The following is a 23,077-nucleotide window of genomic DNA, read 5'->3' as shown; positions in this document are numbered from 1 at the left end:
CCCACCCTCACCTTGCCCTGATAGCTATGAAACAAATCTAAGATATCACTGCCATTTCATCTGTAACTATTTTAGTATTTGTCTAAAGGACAGGCTTTTCATCATTTTGGTACAATAAGACTTTATATAGAGTTAAATTCATAGACCTTAGTTGCATAATTTGATCAGCTCTGCAGATGTTATAAAAGTTGATAAATTATAATCCACATAACCACCACTTCATTCAAGATGTAGTACATTTACATGGGCACATATACATATATTCCCTTCACGTCCCTTTCCAATCACTTCCCTCCCCCTTCAGCAACCACTTTTCTTATTTGTATTCCATACTCTAACTTCGCTAGCTCTAGAATTTGTATAGAATTTGTACAGACTGTGTAAGTGAAATCCTATATTACATACTTTTTTGTCGATCTTCTTTCAATGCAGGTGCCACTTTTGAGATCCTGCATGGTGTTGCACTTATTTGTATTTTATTCTTCTTCTTTTTAAAAGTAACTGAGTCATATTCCTTGTATAAATATGCCATGGTTTGTTTATTCTTCTGTTGATGGTTTGAAATATATATATATATATATATATATATATATATATATATATTTCAAATTTGAGACAATTGTGACTGAAGCTGCAATGAGCATTCTTGTTTAAGTCTTGTGGACATATGTTTAATTTCTACTGACTAAATATCTAGGAATGGAATTTTTTGGGTCATAGCATAGATGCATGTTGAATTTTATGTTTCTACCAGCAACGTGTGAGAGTTAGTCATTCCACAGCCCCATCCACATTTAGTGCTATCTGCTTTTTAATTTTAGCTATTCTGATGGATGTCATGGTGTCTTGTGGTTGTAAGTTGAAGTCCTCTGATGGCTTGTGATGCACAGTACAGCCTCCCTCCATATGCTTGCTGGCTACCTCACTTTTATGACCTGTGTGCTTAAGTATTTTGCCTGTTTTAAAATTGGGTTGTCTTTTTATTATTGATTTAAAAAGTTCTTTTAAAAATATTCTGAATATGAGTCAGATATAGGTATAATAAATATTTTCTCTGAGTCTTTCACTTGCTTGTTAATACTTTTAATGGTGCTTCCTGATGAGTTTTTTTAATCTAGGTCAAGTCATTTTAAAAATGTTCAGTGCTATTTTTGCATCCTTTTTAATAAAAAAATTGCCATCACCAGAATCACAGTGATATTTTCCTGTTTTCTTTCAGAATTTTATAAAATTTTGCTTCTGTGTTTAGGTCTATGATTCACCTCAAATGAATTTTTGTATCTGCTATGAGTTAAGAATCAACTTTTAGTTTTTGCCAATCTTTTTTTGTTCTACCACCATGTGCTGAAAAATCTATTTTTCCTGCTGAATTGCTCAGGCACATCAGTCAGACTCAAATGACTACATAAGTGTGCTTTTTAGACTCTTTTTTCTGTTCTGTTGGCCTACTTGGCTATCTTCATGCCAGTCTGAAATATTGTAACTATGTAGTGTTACTGTTAACATACTCCAAAGTTGCCAGTAATTCTTTAATGTCAACCATAAACAATATCCAAATACAGGAAATTAAGTTACTTGGGAGGGAGTTGACAGTTTAGTTTGGTAGCAAACTTGATAGAGAAGATTTCTCAAATTGAGATTTCTCTGACTGAGACTGTTAGCTTCAGTATGAGCTTCCCTGCACTGGCCTGGTAGTCTTTCCCTTGGCAGTAGAGGCTGAACCAATTTTATGGCAGTCTCAGCTAAGTGAATAACAACAGAGGCCACTGAACAACAAAAATAGACATACCACTTATTAATTTTATTATGAGAGAGTCTCTCAAATCCTTACTTAGAACTTATTTGCTCCCTGCTCTCACCTTTTTTTTTGAGATGGGAGTCTCACTATGTTGCCTTTGAACTTGTGGGCTCAAGTGATCTTCCTGACTCAGCCCCTTGAGTAGCTGGGATTACAGGTGCTTGTTTTACATGTAACTATAGTAAGCCTTGCGATTTCCTCCTCCAGTTTACAGAACATTAGTATTAGCAAGTGAGAAGAAAGGTGGAATACTAGCGGTAACACAGTGTGAGCTGTGAATCAACTCAAGTTAGTGCAGTCTCTGTGTTGGATGCGTCAAGGAGCTTGTGGAGTGTCAGGGGACACAGGAATGCAAAAGTGCAAAATAGATTAACAAGTGAGGTAGTACACAGTTTGCACTAAGTGCTTTTTCAAAAGAAAGGAGAAAATGGGTGGTCAGAATGAGTAAGTTTGAGTGGCTCAGAGAAGAAAGATGTACCTGGGGGGAGATAGATGCACTTAAAGAAAATGAAAGAGAACCTAATAAAAGTAGTATTTGCAAAGGTGTGTGTAGGATTGAGGAAAACCAATAGAGGATAACAAAAATGCCAGGGCTTGTGAAAGTAGGAAGCTGTCACCACCCTAGAATGGAAAGACAAGAGGAGGCAGAGGTTACCAAGCTGCAAGTACTGTGGCCATTGGGAAATGGCCTCTGTAACATCTGTGGAAGAGAGTAGGTCCAGATGCCTTGGCCTTGATCTCCTTCTGCCCTTTCATCTCCTTCTGGCCTGGTCTCCCCTTCATCCTCCCTTGCATCTTCATCACAGCCTAGCAGAGCTTTGCTAGGGTACCTGCTGCCTGCACCTACCCTTCTCTTGGATTTTGGTTTATGCTTTGCTCACCTCAACATCTTCCTCCCTTGACAGTGATACAGGGTATTGGGAAGAGAAGCCAGCATGTGTCCTACACAGTTTTATGAGGAATCAAGTCACTAGTTTTTTAGAGACATACCTGGCTGGATGCTGGCGAATGTCAAGGCCAAAGACAGATATCATTCATTAGCTCATCTGAAAGCCAGGGACTCTTATTAGGTCATTATATGTGTACCTTCAAGCCTTTGAGTATGATGAGTGTTGAGAAGCATCCAAAAATGACGTGTTTGTTTGTGTGTTCAAGGGACAAATATATCAGATGAATGAATTTCCTGCATTGGCAGAATTCAAAAAAGTTGTTCTCATTTACTGGTGCTCCATAGCCACCAGTTCCCAAAGTGAAGCCCATGGAGTCCTCCTCCTTGCTTCTCTTGAGCAGACCCTGGGTGGCTTTCCTTGGTGGGATTTGCTTGTGTTGATGGATTCCATGTGTCAGCTCCATCCCCGCACTGAGTCACTCTGTGCTCAGCCCCCACTGCCATTCCAGCCATTATTGGAGATGATCTTCCAAAGATAGCTTTTGTTTAATAAGCTATTCTGTTCTAGGTGATGAGAGAGAAAAATTTCCTCTTATTTGCAGGAATCTAGGCTATAAGATTTAAGTTATTTGCTAGTCCAGGGCATTGATACAGGATGGAGCTGAGTGCAGGACGGAGATAATTGTTTGGGAGATGTAGGGCAAACTCCCACCACAAGGAATTCATGAGTTGAATTTGGGAAGAAAGAGATCTGCCAGATGGGACAGTGATGCTTTGGCCAAGCACAGAGCCATAGGTGGAGATGGTGGTTCTTCTGTTGATGTGCTGCCTGACTATCACAAAGCGACTTGATTTTGCATTTTCTTAAATAAGGATGGGATGTTCTGTTTAATTTCCCAGAAGGCTAAAATAAGTCAACAGGTGACCAAGTATGAATTCCACTAAGTAGGCTCAGCACAGAAGAGCGGAATTTGGGGTGTCTGTCAGTAAGAGTGCAGCCTCCTCCCCATATGTTTGGTGTTGAAGAGACTGTGATGCCACTAGGTACAGGCAGTTGCTGCCGTTACCCTAGACTGTTAATTTTATGACTTAAAAGGAAATCGAACAAAACCAGATCCTATATATTTTTTAAGTTTAAAAGTTGCTTGTAAAGTGCTTACCAAATGCATAATATTCTTTGACCTTTTGGCTACTCACACACTATCTGCTGAATGCTACCTCCAGTGGTCTAGGCGGGCCCGGGCAAGGTTCATTTGCAAGATCTTGTTAGTGATTGGACAAGATGCTGCTGCCATTGTTAGCCATGAAGAGGGAAGAGCAAGGCATGGACTCATCTCTTCTCTTATCTGCTCCATTTCCATGGGGGAAACTCACTTCCCTCATGTGCCCTTCAACTAAGTAGGAGGTAAAAAGGCATGTCTTTTTTAAAGGACTCTTGGGAAATTCTGCCCAACACCCCTAGCTTCTCTCATTTGCATTGGGAACCATTGGTTTGTGGTAAGGAAGATACAACGCTTGAGTTCATGTGAATACCACAAGTAAAACCCTGGCACAGCCTTGCCTTGCATCTCACTTTACACAATGTCTGAGGCACACAACACTGCTTGCGTACTTGTTTGGAACATAAGCATTGAGGAATTCATCTAAACATGAATTTGCCTCCCCAGAGAGAAACAAGAAAGATGCTGTCCACTGTCACAGATAGGAGCTATGTCATGAATGTCAACTTTATGCTCAGTTAAAAAATAAAAAATAAGAAATTTATTTAGCTTTCCCTATGATACAGGATTTTTAAAAAAGCTAGTAAGGAAATGTGACTGGTAGGTGCCATCAGAGAGGAGGGGCCCTCAAGACTTGATGTAGTGGAGCACATCAGGACTTCACTTGCACAGCCCATCTGTGTTCATATGGAGCAGTGGTAGTGGCACTTTGTGGTGGAGATTGTAAACTGTATTATTCTCTTAATCCAGTTTGGTCAGCATCTAGCTGGGGAATGGCTGAGTTTAGGAATTTAATTAAGACTAGAGCATTATAATATCTAGATGGAAATTTCACAACCAAATCTCCTTACTTTGTACAATTAATATATGCTAATATAAAAAAGACTTATGCCAAGTGATGACGAGGCAGAACTTTCTGGCTAGAAAAGATGCTAAATACTAGAATGAGTTGCTTAGGTGAGAGAAGCCTGTTTTCTGCAATCAGTAGCAACAGCAGGATCCAAGTCCACCAGGACTTTGAGTTTCAAGTGTTGTTCTGTCCAGTGGCAGAAGGATAGATCAAATGACCTGGTTCCTTTCAGCCTGGAGGCTCAGTGGAAAGTGTTCCTAACACATCTTAGTACTTTTTTTTCTCCCTCATTTCCCCCCCTTAATTTGCACTTCCAATTTTCACTGTCTATAATGTGTTAACGGGCTTTCCTCCCATTAAAAACACATGTAGAGGTGAGAATGTTCTCCTCGAAAAAAGAGGTCTCTTGGGGTTTTGCTTCGGCTGGAGGGCCAATGAGGTAGGTGTTATGAAACCTCCTTTGCAGCAGGCTCTGGTGCCAGCAAACCTCGGTGGGGTCAGCAGCTCTCCTGCTAATTTTGGCAAGAGAGGGAAACACTAGTCACTTTGAGAGGAAAGAAGGTAAATGTTGTGATCCATTTGCAAATCAAGACAGAATGAGTTTTTGAACTTGAGTATACATTCAGAGCCTGTCTGTCCTCTCTTATCATCAAACCTGACAAAAGAAATCCAAGTTCACTCTTCTGGACAAGATAATCGTTCTTCACATCCTGGATTGTAGAGGACATATCAAGAAGGAAGGAAGGGGAAAGGGAAAGGAGGTAGCCCAGGGATGTTGCTCTGGGTGGCCAACATCAATGTGGTAGCCCTGGGCTAGGATTTTGAGCAAGGGGCAGAAGGAGGATGAAGAGAGGTAGGCAGGGGAAGCCCAGCAACCTCTCCTTCACAATTCAAGCAGGAATTTCCTAGGCGCCTGGGAACAAGGAGCTTACAGAATACAAGACTTGAGTACAGGATGCAGGAAACTGAGAGTGATGCTCTTTAGGTCTTCAGAGTAAGGAAGGGGATTAAGATAGAGCTTTTCAAAGGCACTCATTTTACAACTGTGATTCTGTGACTTCTGTAGCAAGGTAGTTTCCATATAGTCATCAAAGAGAAGAGAGACTTTTGAAAAATTATTGTGGCTTGAATTAAATTTATCCAGCTAAAGTCTACTTATTAAAATTCAAAAAGCATGCCTGCTTCCTCAAGCCACAATGACTTCATGGCCTAAGTGAAAATTTCATATTCCTTTAGAAAACTGAATTAGCATAGCCAAAGAAGCAGAAAATTATCTTTGACTAGTAGATGTTATTTCTACATCATTCTTTGCCCAAGAAAATAATGACTCTGAGACTTAAATTTGACAGCTAAGAGTAAGAGCCAACATCTGCCCATTGCTTTCATGGTCCCAGGAACTATCTTAGGTGTTTTATGCACACTGGTTTGTCTAATCTCCAGAAAAGGCCTATGAGATGAGTTGGTGCTAAATCCCTACTTAACAGACCGGGAAATTGAAGATTGAAGAGATTAAGTCATGTGTCAGGCCTACAACTGGACTGTGGGTCCTGCCAGCTAACTCATGGCTCTTTTATGAACCGCCATCTGTCCTGGACTCCACCTCCATAAGGGTGAGCAGGATGACTAGCTTGGGCTGGGCCTGTCATACTGGGTAGAATTAACATCATGGTGTCATGGAGGTAAGAGATTCATTTGGTCACTGAAATGAATGAGGATCCTTATTTTCCATTAAATGTAAAATGAGTCAATAAGACATGTCTTACTGTCCTTTTCTTTCTGAATACTGCCATTAAGACTTAGAAGCCAAGCAAGATCCCTCGGTTTATAATTCTCCATCTTTAGACTATTACAACAGCAGAAGCTAACAGTAATTCTGTCAGTCACCGTTCAAAGCCTTTTATATTTATTAATTCATGTAAACCTAACAGGAACCTCATGACCTAGGTATTGTTATTCTTCTCATTTTCTGGATGGGAAAATGAGGGCCAGGATGGTGCAAACAACAGTAAGGAAGCGGCAGAGCTGCACAGGGAGCCCAGGCTCTTTAAATGTTAATTTAACTTGCTTTTCAGAACTTGGGATATGGCAAATCTGAAATATTTGCTTCTGTGACACAAATAGGACTCACCATCTTAAGGGTGGGACAAGGTCAAGTGGAACTGGGTGTGAGGGTGCACTTGAACAAGGTGATGCACCAGGTGACTCGTACCTCTCTTTGTGAGCTTTTCTAGAGAGGGGTGGGTAGTGCCTCACAAAAGAGCCTCCTGGTGGTCCTCTGAGGAATGCCCAATTCATTCTACTGCCTTGGCATTCTGTCATTGACATTGTCTGTTGAAATCATAAGGCTTGGAGATTTTTTAGCTCATTGTAGAGTTTGTTTGTAAATTACTCAGTGTTTTAAGATTGTACTTGCTAATTTCTTGTCCAGTAAATGTTGTAATGGGTTTGAATGTGGTATTAGAATTTCCCAAAGAACAGTTATTATCTATATGAGTGGAACAAAGCAAAACAACATGATCAAATGGCTGCTGGCAACAGCCAGGTTCCTCAATGTGGCCTTCCGATCCGTGGATATTTGACTCCTTAGCTCTTCGTCGGGTATCTTGGTATGACCCTGCTCCTCCTGGTCCTGGCCAGCTGGAACATTCTCATTTCTTAAAACACAGCCTGTTGGGAAGTGCCTTTGCTCACATCATTCACTTCCCTCACTCACACCCCATGAGACATCTCTTCATTTTCAAAACTCAGTTCAACTTTTGCCACTATGGTCAACCTTCCCTTGTCTGTCTTTCCTGTGACCATAACCCTAATTATAGTCTTTTCTTATGCTTTTACTGTATCCTGGACAGACCTCGAACACAGGGCCTATAACACTTTAGAGATCATAAAACAGTCATAGCATTGGCTCATATTCATTGAATACTTGATGTGTGTTGGGCTCACATCATATGGCATATGGCATATGCTTATGTCATATTACTCTTGCACCTGCCTCTTGAAGCAGGTTCTAGTCTCAATGAAAGAAGCAGCTCAGTGTAATTAAATGATTTCTTACAGTACAATAGCCAGTGTTTATGTTTAGGAAACTGTAAGTTTCTGGAGGCAAAGCTTAAGTGGGATATACCAACAACCAAGCCTGTTTTCCACTCCTGTTGGCGGAACTTGGCAGAGGGTAGAAATAGAGACTGAGGTGTTACTGCTAATCCAGAAGAGGACACACATCACAGGCAGGCAGTAAGCACAATGTCTCTTCTTTTTTACATCTTAAGTACTGGAATGCCAGGAAACAGTCAACATTAGTTGACTACGAATGAATGGATGGATTTGTACTTTTTTTTTGTTGTTGTTTGTTTGTTTGAGATGGGATCTCACTCTGTTGCCCAGGCTGGCTTCAAACTCCTGGTCTGCTTACCTTAGCCTCCTGCATAGCAGGGATTAACGGTATGAACCACCATACCTGGGTCCTACTATTTTTTTAGTGTGCTCCATATTCAAAGCATGGAGAAAGTGTGGGGGTTGTCAAAAGTGGAGACCTTAAGGGGAACATTGGACTCATGTTGGCTTGAGGTAGAGAGCAGATGTGACGCAGCGGGGCACCTGTGCTGAGAGAACTATCAACAAAGGCCATTTCATCAGGAATGATCAACCTGGTTAACTGGTATGGTTTCTTCGCCTTCTGGGATATCTTTTCTGCTCACTATATTGCCAAACTGAAGGATTTGCCTCACTTAGCCAGTGTCAGGACAACCATGACCTGACTTGTTAGCTGCCCTTCTGTGTACTTCTGCCAGTGTGCACAGTCCTCCAGTCTCACTTTGAACCATCTTGCTTACTTATGTCACTGGTGAACGTGGGTCCTTTGGTGCTTGGACTCACTCAACTGTGATTTCTCCTGCAGGTTAACATGTTTGTTGAAGGGTTCCACGATGCAATCCTCCTCTATGTTCTGGCTTTACACGAAGTACTCAGAGCCGGTTATAGCAAGAAGGACGGAGGGAAAATTATCCAGCAAACTTGGAACAGGACATTTGAAGGTAGGGATTCAGTTGCTATGGCGACAACACTGTAACCCACTGAGCTGCCGTGTCTGTGTCTGTGGCTCTCTTCTTCCTGCTGCTCCCAGGGGCCTTTCGGTATCTTGCATCTCTCAGTAAATCAAGAACAACCTACACACTAGTTTGTTGTGAAAAATTAAATGAGATACTACTTGTGGCTGTGCTTTGAAAAAAAAGTCCTTGAAATCTTGAAATGTCTTGTTTTCTGCTTCTTTATATGAAAATTCTGTGCTTTTTAAATTACATTTAACACACAACAGAACAACTGGTTTGTGAGAAGAACTGTGATCAGTTATAAGAGAAGAGTTAATCCCAGACATACAGTTCTTTCTTTAGACTATGTTGGTTTGGGGAAAACACAGAAGACATTAACGGTCATGGGTAAATCTGGTGGTTTGAGATAGTTAGCAGGACAGTTGGACCCTTTGCTTTATTTGAATTTTATTTATTTATTTATTTTTGTTTTTTGAGAGTTTCTGACTATGTAGCCCAGGCTGGCCTCGAACTAACCATCCTCCTGCCTCAGCCTCCTGTGTGCTGGGATTACAGATGTCAGCCACCATGCCTGAGGTCAGATGCTTTTATTTGAATTTTCACTATTTATTTTTTGGTGCTCCTGGGGTTTGAACTCAGGGCCTTGCACTTGCTAGGTAAGCACGCTAATACTTGAGCCACATCCTCACCCCATTTGAATTTTTAATTGATGTAGCTGTTGCTTTAAGAACAGAGAAGTATTTGAACAATAACAACAAAAGACCTATAATCTCATCACTCAGGCAACCTCTGTTGACATTTAAAAATTATACAAGAATGAGACTAAAAAATTTCAACAGTTAAAAAATGTACGAAACGAAAACTTTCCTTCCCACCCTAATGTAATCACTATTAACACTTTCCTCTGTGATTTTTGTCTGAAAATACTATGCATTCTGCAGGACATATGCATCGCTTTGGTGGTACTGGAGTGTAGCCTTACTCATAGTAGGCAAGCACTGTACCATCTGAGCTCCATCCCTGGCACTTGGGGTTTTGAAACAGGGTCTCACTATGTAGCCCAGGCTCACTTTGAACTCACAACCCTCTTGCCTGTGCCCCCCAAATGATGGGATTATGGGCATGCACCACTATGGCTGGCTAAAAGTGGATTTTGTATGTTGTCTAAAACTTTTTACATAAAAAAGGTCACACTAGGAATTCCATTTTTCTCGCTTGTATGTCAAGTAAAATAATTTTCTGTATGAGTATTCATAGAGCCAACACATCTTAAAATGAGAGGTAGTTATTCTTCCACCTTATGGTTGTACAGAATTTCTTAAACCCATCTTTTATTGGTGGACACTTCACATTTTTTACTGTTTTGCAGTATGCTGTCACTGTCTCTTGTACATCTTGATAAATTTCATGAATATTTCCAAAGGGAACATTCCTAGGTGTGGGAATTCTGGGTCCAAAAGTATGTTGGCACTTTTAAAAGTGCATTAGATATCACCAAATATCTTCTAGAAAGGTCTGCTAGTCTATGTTTTTGCCAATAATGGTTATAAGAATGCTGGTTTCCTTTTACCTCACCAACACTCAAAACTAACACGAGACTCAATATAGAAATGAGCTAGTTCCTGGAGCCTCGCAGATACCAACTTTCTGTTTATTCACACATCATTCAACAAATATTCATGGAGAACCTACCAGGTGCCAGCACTGTTCAAGGAGCTGAGAGTTTAGCAATGAACTAAAGATGTTCCCTGTGGGCAGTTGGGCTTATATGCAAGTATGTGTGTGTGAAATTGGAAATAAATGCACAGACACACCACTTCAGGGGCTATAAAATAAATCAGAGAAGAGAGATAGAAAGTGGTAGAGGGGAAGTCTTTCTGGGAATGGCAGCTGAGCAGAGATCTGAGGGAAGCAGGAGAAGTTATGGGAAGTTTAGGAATGAACACTTCAGAGGGAGCAGCAAATATAGACAGCCAGAATACATCTGGTGCAAGGAACAGAGAGGTCTGTGTAGCTGACCCCCAAGGACGAGGGGCACTGTGATAGGAGCTGGAGAGGCAATGGGGATCAGATCTTGTGGACCTGGAAGTCTTGCTAAGGCATTGGGCTCCACCTGAGAGAGACAGAAAGCTATCCAAGAGTTTCGAGTAACATGACCTGCCTTATGACTGCTCTGTGGAAAATACTCATAATGAGCGTCTTTTGAGGACCATCCACACAGAGTGAGGATGGCAGGAACAAGGACTGGACACTTGCATCCTAGCCAGGAATTAGTAACCTCAGTCATTTAAGCTTCTCCTTCTTTACCTGCTCTGTAAGGAGGCTGGGCTGCTTGACGCCAAACAAGGGTCTTTTCAGTTCTGCATTGGGTCAACTCTTCCTTTGAGCCCTTTCATGGATTGGGGTATGCCTGCATGTACTTGTAATCACACTAGTGACAGTCTTTCACCAATGATAAAAACAAGTACTGCCAAGTCTAGATTTTGGGAGCATATTTATTTTAGGAGATTCTTCTCATCACTGCACTGCCTCAGCTTGTCCTCAGTTACTAGAAACAGCAGGACAATAGTGGGGAGGTGAGCTCCAGCTCGGCTGTCTGTAGTAGCTATGGTTGCCATGGGTGGATTTCATTTCAATGGATGCCATGTCTTACTCCAAACCAGAGTGCCATCTCTTTTCACTATAAACAGAGAGTAGGATGTGGGTGAGTAAGCCTCTAGGGTAATCCTGCTTCACCTATGACTACTTCAGCTTGGGGATGTGGAACCAAGTGGGGTAATTCAGGGGGCATGTTAGGACAAAGTCAGATTTCCCAGAAGTTGTGCACAATACACTGAGAAACTGGTGTGTGGGGACACAACCTTGGTTGGCCGCATCCCATTCTCGCTATTACTCACTATGTGGTGTGGTCATTTGTTCTTGGTCTTCTGACAGAGGGATAGGAGCCAGAGTTGGGGATGCTGGAGGGTACCCCTGAGGGAGGTTCTTAAGGGAAGGGCAGGTGCCCACAATGGCTGGCATGTACTTTTGCTTAGAGACAAGGCATGGGCTAAATTTTTCCCATACGCCATCTTGATGTTTCCATTCTGGGGCCAAATGTACATAGTCAATGTGAAATGAGTTCAGAAGCAATCAACTGTATAATTCAGTCCAAAATTAGAATAATTTGTTTAATTGATAATTGAAGCCAAGGTAAGTTTTGGGTTTGAATGGTTAGTGTCCATTTTATTTGCTAAACCATGATCCACTTGAGGGTAGCCCCCAAAAGAACTCTAAGGTATCTGTGTGAGGAAAAACTCTAAACTTCCTAAAATTAAAAACAATTTTAATTTTAGTGGTCACTTACAGTGATCATTAAGTTGTCAAGGGAAAAACACTCTGTATGTTATTTGACAAATTTGGATTTTATTGCCATGAAACCTGTGATCAACTCTTAAGACTTTCAATAAATGGCCTGGGAAGAAGCTGAATTTCCTGTGTGGGAGAGGCCAGAGGAACCAGGTAAAGAGGACTGAAGCTTAAGCTCTAGCTCCACTACAGGCAAATAGGAACGGGGTGGAAAAGTCTGCTGTCAGTTTGACAAAAGCACACCTTCTGCAGATACTCTCAGGTAAAGTCTCACTTTGCTAATTGGCAAGTGAGGGTTCTCACCCCATTTCTTGGCAGAATGTAATAACTTAAAGGTGTAATGAGGTCTTGGATTACTAGGGCCACCTCACTTTAAAAAATACGCTGCAAAAACACTTAGCAGGACACATCATCACAAATACCTCTGAACAGAATGACAAGAGACTTTGAATAGCCAATATGTTTAGGAAATATATATATATATATATATACACATGTGATTTTATAGATATATAATTTTTACTTAAAAGTTTTACAGGTATATAAGTTTAAGATACATGTCTCCTTTGTAACCACTCTATATTAAAAAGACAAAAAAATCAAGATGAATGGTGACTCCATTCTGTTTCCTGCAAAGTAGACCAAAGTCTGGAAAAATCAGTGGACCTTCAAACCACAGCCCAAAGAACAGTAAACCCAAATACCTGCCCTCTCCAAACCACACTAGAGGATGGAACTTTCCCTTGGGATGGGATGCTTCTCTCCAGACACTCATTTTATTGGAGGAGCTGGTACTTCTGGAGAGAACCAGATCAGAAGAGGCACCAGTTAAGAATTACACTGCACTCTCCCTCAAAGGAATCAAATTTCTTTAGTTAGAGGGTGGCTAATGCATGCATTCACTTACTTAGTGAATGAAAATGGAAATATAGTCATATTTAATACCAGCCAATGTGCATGGTTGCTTTACTGATGGGCTGCTTTAAGTCACCATTGCTGGCCAAAGCAAGGGGAACTCAGGCCCCCCCACCATGCTCTGGCCACCTTGTTCCAGCCTTATACACACGGGCCTTCATACACACGGGCCATCACCCCAGACACCTCTCAGTTCCTCTGATTCTTTTTGGCCTCCATTCCTTTGTAAATACAATTAGCCTAGCCTTTCTGTCTAGATACTCATGCTTTTGATTGCTGCTTGTCTAAGTCACTGATGTCCTCCAATTTGCCTATAGAATCCCTGCTGTTTTTACTGAGGTGCCCTGTTTCTCCAATTTGATGTTCTTACTCCTCCTCTGAATGGTTGAGCATGGTCAGGTGTTCTCTACCAGACTTCAAATGCACAAATAATAATAGTAATAGAATAGTAGTAATTATAAAATAAATACAGGTTGAGCATTAACTCTAGACATGAAAACTCCAAAACTTGAAACACTCCAAAATCTGAAACTCTTCGAGTGTCAAAATGATACCACAAGTGGAAAATTCCTTACCATAAAAGTCTGTGTCGTGCACAGAATTATTTAAAATATTGTATAAAATTGCCTTCAGGCCATATGTATAAGAAACATAAATGAATTTTGTGTTTAGACTTGAGTCCTATCCCACGTTGTATTGTGTGTATGTACATATTTGAAAATATGAAAAAATATGGAGTCTAAAGCACTTCTGGTCCTATTTTGTATAGCTGTCTCTTAGAAGTAATAGTAATAGTAAAATAACTAGAATAGCTCTAATAATAGAAGAAAACAATCAAATTCTCTAAAATGTATGTGAGAAGTGCTTTACTGTTTTATCTCATGTAATTATTTCTATAGCTTCCTGATAGGATGTATTATGCCTGCTTTAGAATTGTGGACTAGAGCAGTGGCTCAAGCAATAGAACACCTGCTTTGTAAATGGAAAGTTCTGAGTTCAAACCCCAGTCTTGCCGCCCCCAAGTCCCCCAAGAAAGGAGGACCTTAGAGTTGGGAGTCTGGCTCAAGTGGTAGAGCGCCAGCCTAGCAAGTGTGAGGCCCTAAGTTCAAATTCCAGTGCTGCCAAAAAATAAACAAAACCAAAACAACAACAACAGAAAGAGTTGTGGAGACTGAGGCTCAGAGGACTAAATTCCTTGCCCCAAGGTCACAGAGGCAGGAAATGTCAAAGTTGGGAATCAGAGCAAGCAGTCAGATTCCGTTGTGAACAAGTGAAATTCCTAGTCGAGGCTGCTGCTCTCTTGAGCAGAGAATGTGTTCAATTCATCTTTACTTTAGCCACAGCATCGATTCAGCAGCCAGTAATCTTCCAGGTAACATGTGGATAAACAATGATGGAAACCTCTGGGATACAGGTGAAAAGCTCTTCTGTAGCTCTTGGCTCTAGTGACCCACGAAGCAGGCCCTCTGCTTTTCTGGGTATTAAACAGCTTTATGAAGCACCCTCCCTGAATCCTGGGCCTGGACTGATTTTCCTCGTACAGTATTTGCTAGGTGATAATGTGAACCTCCACTTCTCTGTGCCATTTTTTTTTTCAGAAAAAATTAATTCAAAACTGTGGATTAAGTATACTACTTGCAGGAGTAGCCTTAATCTTTGAAAAAACACATACTCCAAAGAAGATCATTTATTTCTTTTTCTTTTCATTTTTAAGTGCAGAAATGTTAAGAATTTAGGAATGTAGACACAGATGAAATTACAATGTCTTTCCAAACGCCAACAAAAATGCCCCAGGTCTGATGTGATTCCCTGTGGCATGAGCTTATTTTTAAAAATCCTGTCAATTCCTTTTCTTGTTTTTCTTGGCAGACAGAGGTATTTTAAGTGACTGACTTGGATTTCTTCACCTTGCATCCATAGGTATTGCTGGGCAGGTGTCCATAGATGCCAATGGAGACCGTTATGGTGACTTCTCTGTGATTGCCATGACCGACACTGAAGCAGGCACCCAGGAGGTGAGTAAACAAGACTCCAGCACCTGTGGATCCTGGGACTGGAGACTCGGAGAATTCATTTGTCCTTGTGTACAAGGACTATGTCCAAAGCAACCTTCAAAGGAAAATGAATTTGAAAACCTGGGAGTTTTCAAGTAGTAAGAGCTCGCTCACTGTTGTTGAGGGTGTTGAGGAGACTGTCAGGAAATGGCTCTTTGTGGTTGCTCTGTGGGGAACTCCTACCTTCCAAATGGTCAAGAATCACATCTCAGTCCTATGCATTGGGGCATCAGATGAAAGGGAAAAAAAGTGAAACTATTTCCCCCTTAAGTTTTGGGATTTTAAATTTTGGTTGATTGCAGACTCTACATGTGTTACATTTCAAAAGACAGTGTAGGCCAGGCATGGTGGTATATGCTTATAATCCCAGTACTCAGAAGGCAGGAGGACTTAGGTCAGCCTGGGCTACACAGCAAGACTGTCTCAAAAAAACAAAACAAGACAAAAAAACCAAACATGATATAGTTTCAGGATAGCATCATGAAGACAAAAAAAGTTTCTGGACACAATGATGAGTCTCTCATGCTTACTAAGGGTGTGAGCTCTATTGCCTCAGTTTCCTCAGCCCTATCATGGAAATGATAATGTCTTTCTTGCTGGTCTCACATCACTATGGTGAAGACCAGATAAAATGAAATCTAGAAAAGTACTATACAAACTCTCAATTACAAGTTAGACAATACGCAGTGTTTCTGTGGAAAAGTATTGCAGTAGATAATACCACTTCTTCTTTGTCTTTTGATGGCTCTAGTCCAGGGTCATTGCCCTTGTCACCCTTTATGGGTCCTGGCATATGGGATTTCCTCTTTTCCTCCCTGTGCTGGAATGTCTAGCCTTTGTGGGAGAGGCCAAAGCACCCTGTTTACTGAATGCTTTTTTTTTTTTACCCTTTCTGTGCTGTGGGTCTCATCTGTAGTCCCATCTCCACTCTGAAGAAGGAGGGAAATGATAACCCATCATAGCCCATCCTGAGGTTGGAGGTATGAAGGTGTAGAGAGTAGTATATGTTACAGATGGTCATATTTTGGTAAGACCTAGCATTCTATGACCAGACATCACCTGTAAGAGCCTGGTGGGCCTTGGTCAGGAGAGAGAGGGGATGTCATAAATCATCTGGGAGCCATGTGCTTGTGCCCAGACAAAATAAAAATGAATCCTGACCACCTGGGTGGGAAGGTACTCCCAGATCCAGACTTAGGTAGCTGATTCAGCAGTTCTCTTTACTAGAAACTGATGGGCAACCCTAGAACTACACCATGAAAGAATTTTTTGTTTAGGCCTAAGAAGCCAGTTGAAATGGCCCAGATGGGGAGTGAGGAAGCAAAACGGATGGACTCATTAGAAAACAGTACATCCCCTGAAGAAACAGTCAATTAACTGGAAGAGGGCCAAATGGGAAGTTCATAAAAGTGTTCTCCAGAGCTTTTATATGTCCCACCAACTAAGGAGTGTGATGCTGTGTGCCTGTCATGTGCTTGACCTGGTATTCAGCAGCCCTGGTCCACTCTCCACATCCCTGAGAGTGACTGGGGTACTGGAATTGGCTGACAATATGGGGTGCTCTGTGGAGAAGGCCAGGGCAGGGCTCTATCTGATGAGCAAAAGGAAAGCCATGAACTCCATGACTGTTTTCACAGAGAAATAAGAAATCTTCCCTTCCCACTAGCTAGTAGTCATTGAAGATAGCCAGTGACAACACTGATGAGGCTGGAACTCTAGTATGGACAGGACCCAGGTGGCACTCATTGCCTTCGCCACATCCACACCTTCTTAGGCTGTGTGACCATTTCCCTGACGTGGGGAGTTCTTGTTCTCTTCCCTCACCACGCCTAACTAGAGAACCACATCGGTGACTTTGAATCTTGCCTTACCAAGTTCTCAGGGACACCCTGCTGCTGTCAGTGTGCACAACAGGGGAGCCTCCCCACCCCCATGCTCCCAACTCTTCTGAAGCACTTGCTGTCACTGCCTGGAGTAGGTGATCTGATGAAGGGTGGTTGGATGTCTGGCTTTCTCAGTGCCTTACATGGCTCATTTAGATAAGGGAATAGTCTCACAAGGCTGTGAACTTTGTGCCTCCTTTGGAAACAGATACCTTTGGCCTTTCCTTTAGTAAATCTGGTTTTTGCCTTCCTGTAGGTCATTGGCGATTACTTTGGAAAAGAAGGTCGTTTTGAAATGCGGCCGAATGTCAAATATCCTTGGGGCCCTTTGAAACTGCGAATAGATGAAACCAGACTTGTGGAGCACACCAACAGCTCTCCTTGCAAATCATGTAAGTTCAGAGACTTAATTTGCTGTATGTCTCCTCATCTCCCTTGTCAGGGTCATGTGACTTTACTGCACAGGTGTTCTTCCAAAAGTTCGTGTTCTCCAAGTTCCCGTTTCTTTTTCTGACATGGTAAAACACATGGAACAGTTCACAAACTGGCATCTGCCTTTGTCAAAGGCTCTCTTTCCTTCTATTCTCTCTTCCAAAATGGTAGAAGCTTCTCTCTAGAACACTTCTTACTGTAATCTCTTTGTTACTTGAGGTTCCCACTTTTAGAGAAAATCAAAATATCAATTGTTAAATGTCACTCACTTGTCATCTCTTGTAGCAGGTCTTATTTGATTTTCAAAGTTTCTAGTTATCCTTCAAATCCTCAGAATCGAACAGATAATGGTCTCTCCCTTCCCCACCCTGGTGTGGTGCTAGGGATCAAACTCAAAACCTTGTGAATGCTGGGGCCTAGAGTGGGTAAACACTCTACCACTTTTTTTTTTTTTCTTGCTGTGCAGCTCAGGATGGCCTCAAACTCACTATGTAGCCTAGCAATTCTCTATCCTTTTGCCTCCACTGAAGTGCTGGAATTACTGATATGCACCACCATACCCAGCAATAATGTCCTTTAAACCTGAAAATTTTACAACTTGGCAAACAAATATAAAATATATTATTTATGTACATAAATAGAAAAGGAAGTGGATGCTTTTATAACTAGCTTATGAATAGGAAAATTGTTAAAGATAATTGTTTTAGAGAGAGCCTTTTATAAGCTGGTGAGGAAGAACAAAGTGAGTATCTATCTTTCAGGCGAAAATAGCAAATTATCATTATGCTTTTAGATCACCTTTGAAACTATGAGCAATTTGTGTTATGGGAAAAAACTAAGGAGGAAGTGTAATTGAGAATATAGTCTCTGGAGTTATTGGGGCTGGATTTGAAATCCACTATTGGCATTTGCTGGTTTTGTGACCTTAGGGGTGTTCCTTCAACTCCTTAAGTCTCAGTTTTCCCAAGTATAAAATGAAAGAAATGTACTCAATTCTTAAATCCTCTGTATTGAGTAGTAAATGAGATAATTCATAGGCCACATGCTAAACTATATATAAGCTAGCTAGTCATCATTTTTATATAACCAGTTCACTGCTGGCCATGATTGTTTCAACTTGTTATTCATGTTTTCACAAAGCTACACAGGACATTTGGACATGGCTTTGGTGAGAGAACACCTAAAAACATTGACTCAGTGAATTTTCCACCAAATGTTCTAGCACTTTGAAGTGCCACCATCCATCTGTGAAAATAAGAAGTGTTGGGTCAAATGCCATGGTCCATACAGGTGTCTTCTTTGACTGTAAACTCAAAAGCACATGGCCACATGTGAAATCTTCAGATCCCAATTTGAATCTGTTTCTATTTCCATTCTGCTCACTCCCTTGTAGCAGAGTGTTTATCTGGTATTTTTTCCAAAGCTTTTCTTAAGCTTTGCACCATACAAGAAAAAACAACAAAAAACTCCACAATCTCTTTTCTCTTAAAAAAACAGAAAATTTGCTTCAAGTGAGAGATTGAGACACCTTCCAATGAATGCAACCTGAGATATTCCCATTTATTTCCCAAAACAAACCCTGATGATCCATGTTTCTTTTTCAAGCAGGTGGCCTAGAAGAATCGGCAGTGACAGGAATTGTTGTGGGGGCCTTACTAGGTGCTGGTTTGCTAATGGCTTTCTACTTTTTCAGGTGGGGACCATTTATAAAGTTAAAATGCATTCTCCTTTACTGCCTTTGTTACTTGTCTTTGCATGATGCTCCTTGTGATTTGTCTATATCCTTCTTTTATTCAGGAAGCATGGTGGTTAACAGATCTAAGCCATGCTTTTGGTGTGACTTCAGGTTTGGTGGTCAGTGGATTAGCATAGAGGGTAGTGGAGTCATGGGTTTCTATTATATTCCACCTTCCTACCCCCTGTGGTCCAGAGAGCTGCTACAATCCTTTGAACACAGATATTCTGCCAAGAATGCCTACTGTCTCCAAAATGAATAAATGGAGAGGTAATCTGGATAAGGGGTGAAATGAATTTTCCCATCCTTGCCCTATTTCCAGTAGAGAAATAGAAGACTGTGTCCACCTTCTTAAGGAAGAGGAAGGAGCACCCAGCAATTCATGTTCTGAGGCTGATTTGTGCTGAGTAATTGGAGAACTCAGATGCCTGGTTATCACTGTGGCTAAGCCTCCAGGCTTGTACAACTGTCATGTAGGTGTGTTCAGGACCTGATTATTCTCCACTGCCAGGGCAATCCATTCCTTTGTAATCTTTGGTGGTTGAATTTGTGGCTTATTTGTAAGTCATCAGACTCAAGGTTTCTTCATTTCTGCATGGAAATGTAACTCTGGGTGTATATGACCCTTTGTTGGGACAATTGTATTGCTGTTCCTTTGGTCCCAGTAGACTAAATCTGATCTGTATCTGGGGCATATCCTGGGAGTTAGGCAGAGCTTCTGGGGCAGAATAGACAAGACTTAACCCATGAGGCTCCCAGGGAAAAAGGGCAAGGCTTGTTCTATGCCATTTTGGAACTCATGCCAATTTTCCTCCTTGAATAAGGACCTAATGCCTTGGGGCACACTACTTTAATCTCTGACCAGGGTTTCATATTCTGTCACTTCTCATTTATCAAATCAAACCCAGATGTCCCTTGAGGGCATTCTTTGTAAGAGAAACTGTAGTATTTTGTAGCCAAGTGAGGTTTTATTACTACACTTGCTTTTCCTTTATCCAGGAAGAAATACAGAATAACCATTGAGAGGAGAAACCAGCGAGAAGAAAGTAATGTTGGAAAACATCGAGAGTTACGGGAAGATTCCATCAGATCCCATTTTTCAGTAGCTTAAAAGAAGCCTTTTTTTTTTTTTTTTTTTTTTCCTTTTTTTGCTTGAGATTCCTCAAGAAGATAGATGGGATGAAAGACATCAATGGAGCTGAAGGGGAGCTCTTAAAGAATTCATTCTTTTAAGCAGTTAGCATTTCATTTTAAAATTTCTTTAGAAGCTCAGGAACTATTATTAATCACCATCTGCCTCCCAGGCTTTCATCTCGTCACAAACAAATTTAAGGATACAAAGTCACTGTGTTAAATATTTCTACTGTGTGGAAGGGCATATGATTTTTTAAAATCCCATGTCTTCATATCTTGGACATTCACACAAGGATAGAGAAGTGTGGTTTTCTTAAGTAAAATGTTTTGTAGCTAGAATAAAGTCATTTTTACAAGTAGAATATTCTTGGAAAGAATTTAATACCCAATAAGAGGAAAATGTAATGAAAAATCCCAAGGTTGGAAATATAGCATTATTCTCTCTGGAGCTGGTGGACAGTGGTTGAGGAGTGTTCTGTCCAACGGCTACATTCAGGTCTGACTTTATATCTCAAGAAAGGATCTTCCCCGTCTCTTCCAGGATCTCATAAAAGCTTCTTGGAATGTTGTAAATATTAGTGAGGTAGGAGGATATACATAAGAAAAGCAACTCTAAAATGTTTCTTTTTGATGTAAAAAAAAGCCCTATTTCACACTAACATTTTATTTTAAGTATTTAACCTTATATTTTGGTATTAGAAAATGTGTCTATTTTTTCATTTTGAAGATTAAAGTTCACTTCTATTTTAAAAGCATGGGTGAAGTGTACAACAAACTAGTAATGATGAAAGATGCTTCTCTTTCTCTTCCTTTCCTTGAGACTGTAGCCAAACACTAATTGCTGCTTTAACTATAGAGATCAAGAAATGTGTTCAGATTACAAACTCTACAGGGAGTACATTGAGTTTTAAACCATTTTGGAGTTTTAAGTGCAAATTGTTTTAGGGTTACATCCACTCTAATTCTGACCTAATGATGAATTTCAAGATCAAGAGCAAAAAGTCATTAGAATTAAGTAGAGTTTATAAACCCATGTTAATAGTGGGTTTGGGCAAGGTTGGTGAAGTATTTACTGGATATTTACTCTGCACCTAGTACTGTGCACAGAGGTTTAAACTCAGGTTGCCACTTTTACTTATCACTTGTGGAGAAAATAGAGGAGAGGATAGGAAACCTGTCTTATGAGTGCACCATTTTGTAATTATGTCACTAAAGTCCTCAATAACATTTTGAGCATTTTCAGCAGTTTTTAAAATCATCTAAAAGGCCATGACTAGAGAGGAAACCAGGGAGCTTGTGCAATTCCTTGGAGTGATGGAGATCACAGTTCACACAGGTAACTGTGGAGGCCAAGCAATTGAACACAGCATGCTCTCGATGTTGTGCTGTGCTTGTGTCCCTGGAGGGTCCTGCAGCTTTTTCTCTCACTTCAGGCAAAACGAGTGGGTTAATTCTGCATGGGCATATTCCCCTCTATTGTTTAGAGCATGGGATGAAGGCTGTGTGGTAAACGAATTGCTTGTGAACAGAGGAAACAACTACCTAGATTCCTACGCTGAATGCATAGGAAAAAGTGCTGAATTAAAAACAAAAGGTGGAAAAAGAAGACAAGGATGGCACATTCCAGAAATTCTAATGTAGGAATAGAGTGTGAGAATAAAACTCATGAAAGCAAATGTTTGATGACTGGGGATTCCCTAAAGTGAAAACACAATGAAGAATGATGTTCATCTTAGTTACATGAACCAGATAACTTATTTTTTCCCTCATTTTTATTTTTCAATGATGTTTTCTATATATTTAGGACACTCATTTTCTATTATCTTACACTTGTGAAAAATTATATTTCAAACCTCTGTGCTTATTACAGGGTAAAAAACTGTCTGATTGCAGTCTTTGGGTACAAACATTTCTAACCTTCATGGCATTTATGGAGTGACCCATCAGCACCAACATTGTTACTACAATTTATTTCTATATAAAATAGTGAAATAATTCTGAATTTACTATCATATCCCAAGATAAGATCTGAAAGATAAGTGGGAATTTAGTCTTTTAAAGATGACAGGACAAATTGAGACTTCTCACCAGAAGATGAGAAGATGGCTATCATTCTCCCTCAATTTTAAAGCAATTCTAGTGTTCTTAAGATTGATTGCTATTGTCTACTTTCTGTTTTTCTTCCCCTGAAATCTTCATATGAGTCACTGAAACTCCATTAAGTTTTGAAAACTCCAGTAAGTAGGGAAACTTTGGCTGCAAGTATAGATGTCTGGCCTAAGGTGACCCTGGATTAAGACCTCTTGAGATTACATTTTGGGACTTAAATTCCTAATTGCTAAGCAACACCTTTGACAATTAGTCATTCATGATCTTCCAGTAGTCACATATTATATGGTAAAATAGAGATTTAGTTCTTAAAGAATTCTATAAAAGTTTCCCTAAAATGCAGTGTGTGCAGATTTCAAAAGGGGTATTTTCTAACCTGGTCAAACATAAGCTCACATTAATGCAGGTCAAAATGAGTGTTTACTTTTTGGTGTTGGAAATAGCTACAGGTTTTATAGTCATTATTATTGTCATAGATTTTGGGGAATTCAGAAATAAAAACCTTCAGTAGACAGTCTGTATCTCCTCCCAGCCTGACCACAGGTTTTATGAGGAAGCCCCTATAAACATTACATTTCTCTGAAGAATCATCAGCTTGTCTTTTCCTGCACTACAGACATGATTTCATAGGCCTTATAATGGTCCTTTAGATTTCAGAAGC

General features: G+C 40.5%; 1 protein-coding gene across 7 annotated transcripts in view; it reads left to right on the top strand.

Moving 5' to 3' along the window:
* The window catches only part of Npr3 (natriuretic peptide receptor 3), a 64,288-nt gene extending 41,481 nt beyond the window's left edge, over positions 1 to 22,807 (top strand). For 5 of the 7 annotated variants that reach the window (XM_074077653.1, XM_074077651.1, XM_074077650.1 and 2 more), the window contains 5 exons: positions 8,656 to 8,791; positions 14,990 to 15,084; positions 17,263 to 17,398; positions 19,044 to 19,131; positions 20,173 to 22,807. In XM_074077653.1, the coding sequence (XP_073933754.1) occupies positions 8,656 to 8,791; positions 14,990 to 15,084; positions 17,263 to 17,398; positions 19,044 to 19,131; positions 20,173 to 20,284 (567 nt within the window). In that variant the 3' untranslated portion in view covers positions 20,285 to 22,807. The remainder of the gene's footprint in view (positions 1 to 8,655; positions 8,792 to 14,989; positions 15,085 to 17,262; positions 17,399 to 19,043; positions 19,132 to 20,172) is intronic. The other 2 variants (XM_020186873.2, XM_020186874.2) reach the window with 2 other exon arrangements.
* The last annotated feature ends 270 nt before the right edge of the window (positions 22,808 to 23,077 follow it).

Source organism: Castor canadensis, chromosome 6, assembly GCF_047511655.1.
Source record: "Castor canadensis chromosome 6, mCasCan1.hap1v2, whole genome shotgun sequence".
Lineage (NCBI taxonomy): Eukaryota > Metazoa > Chordata > Mammalia > Rodentia > Castoridae > Castor > Castor canadensis.
The sequence above is the reverse complement of the archived record's forward strand: the minus strand, read 5'-3'. Positions and strand labels throughout refer to the sequence as shown.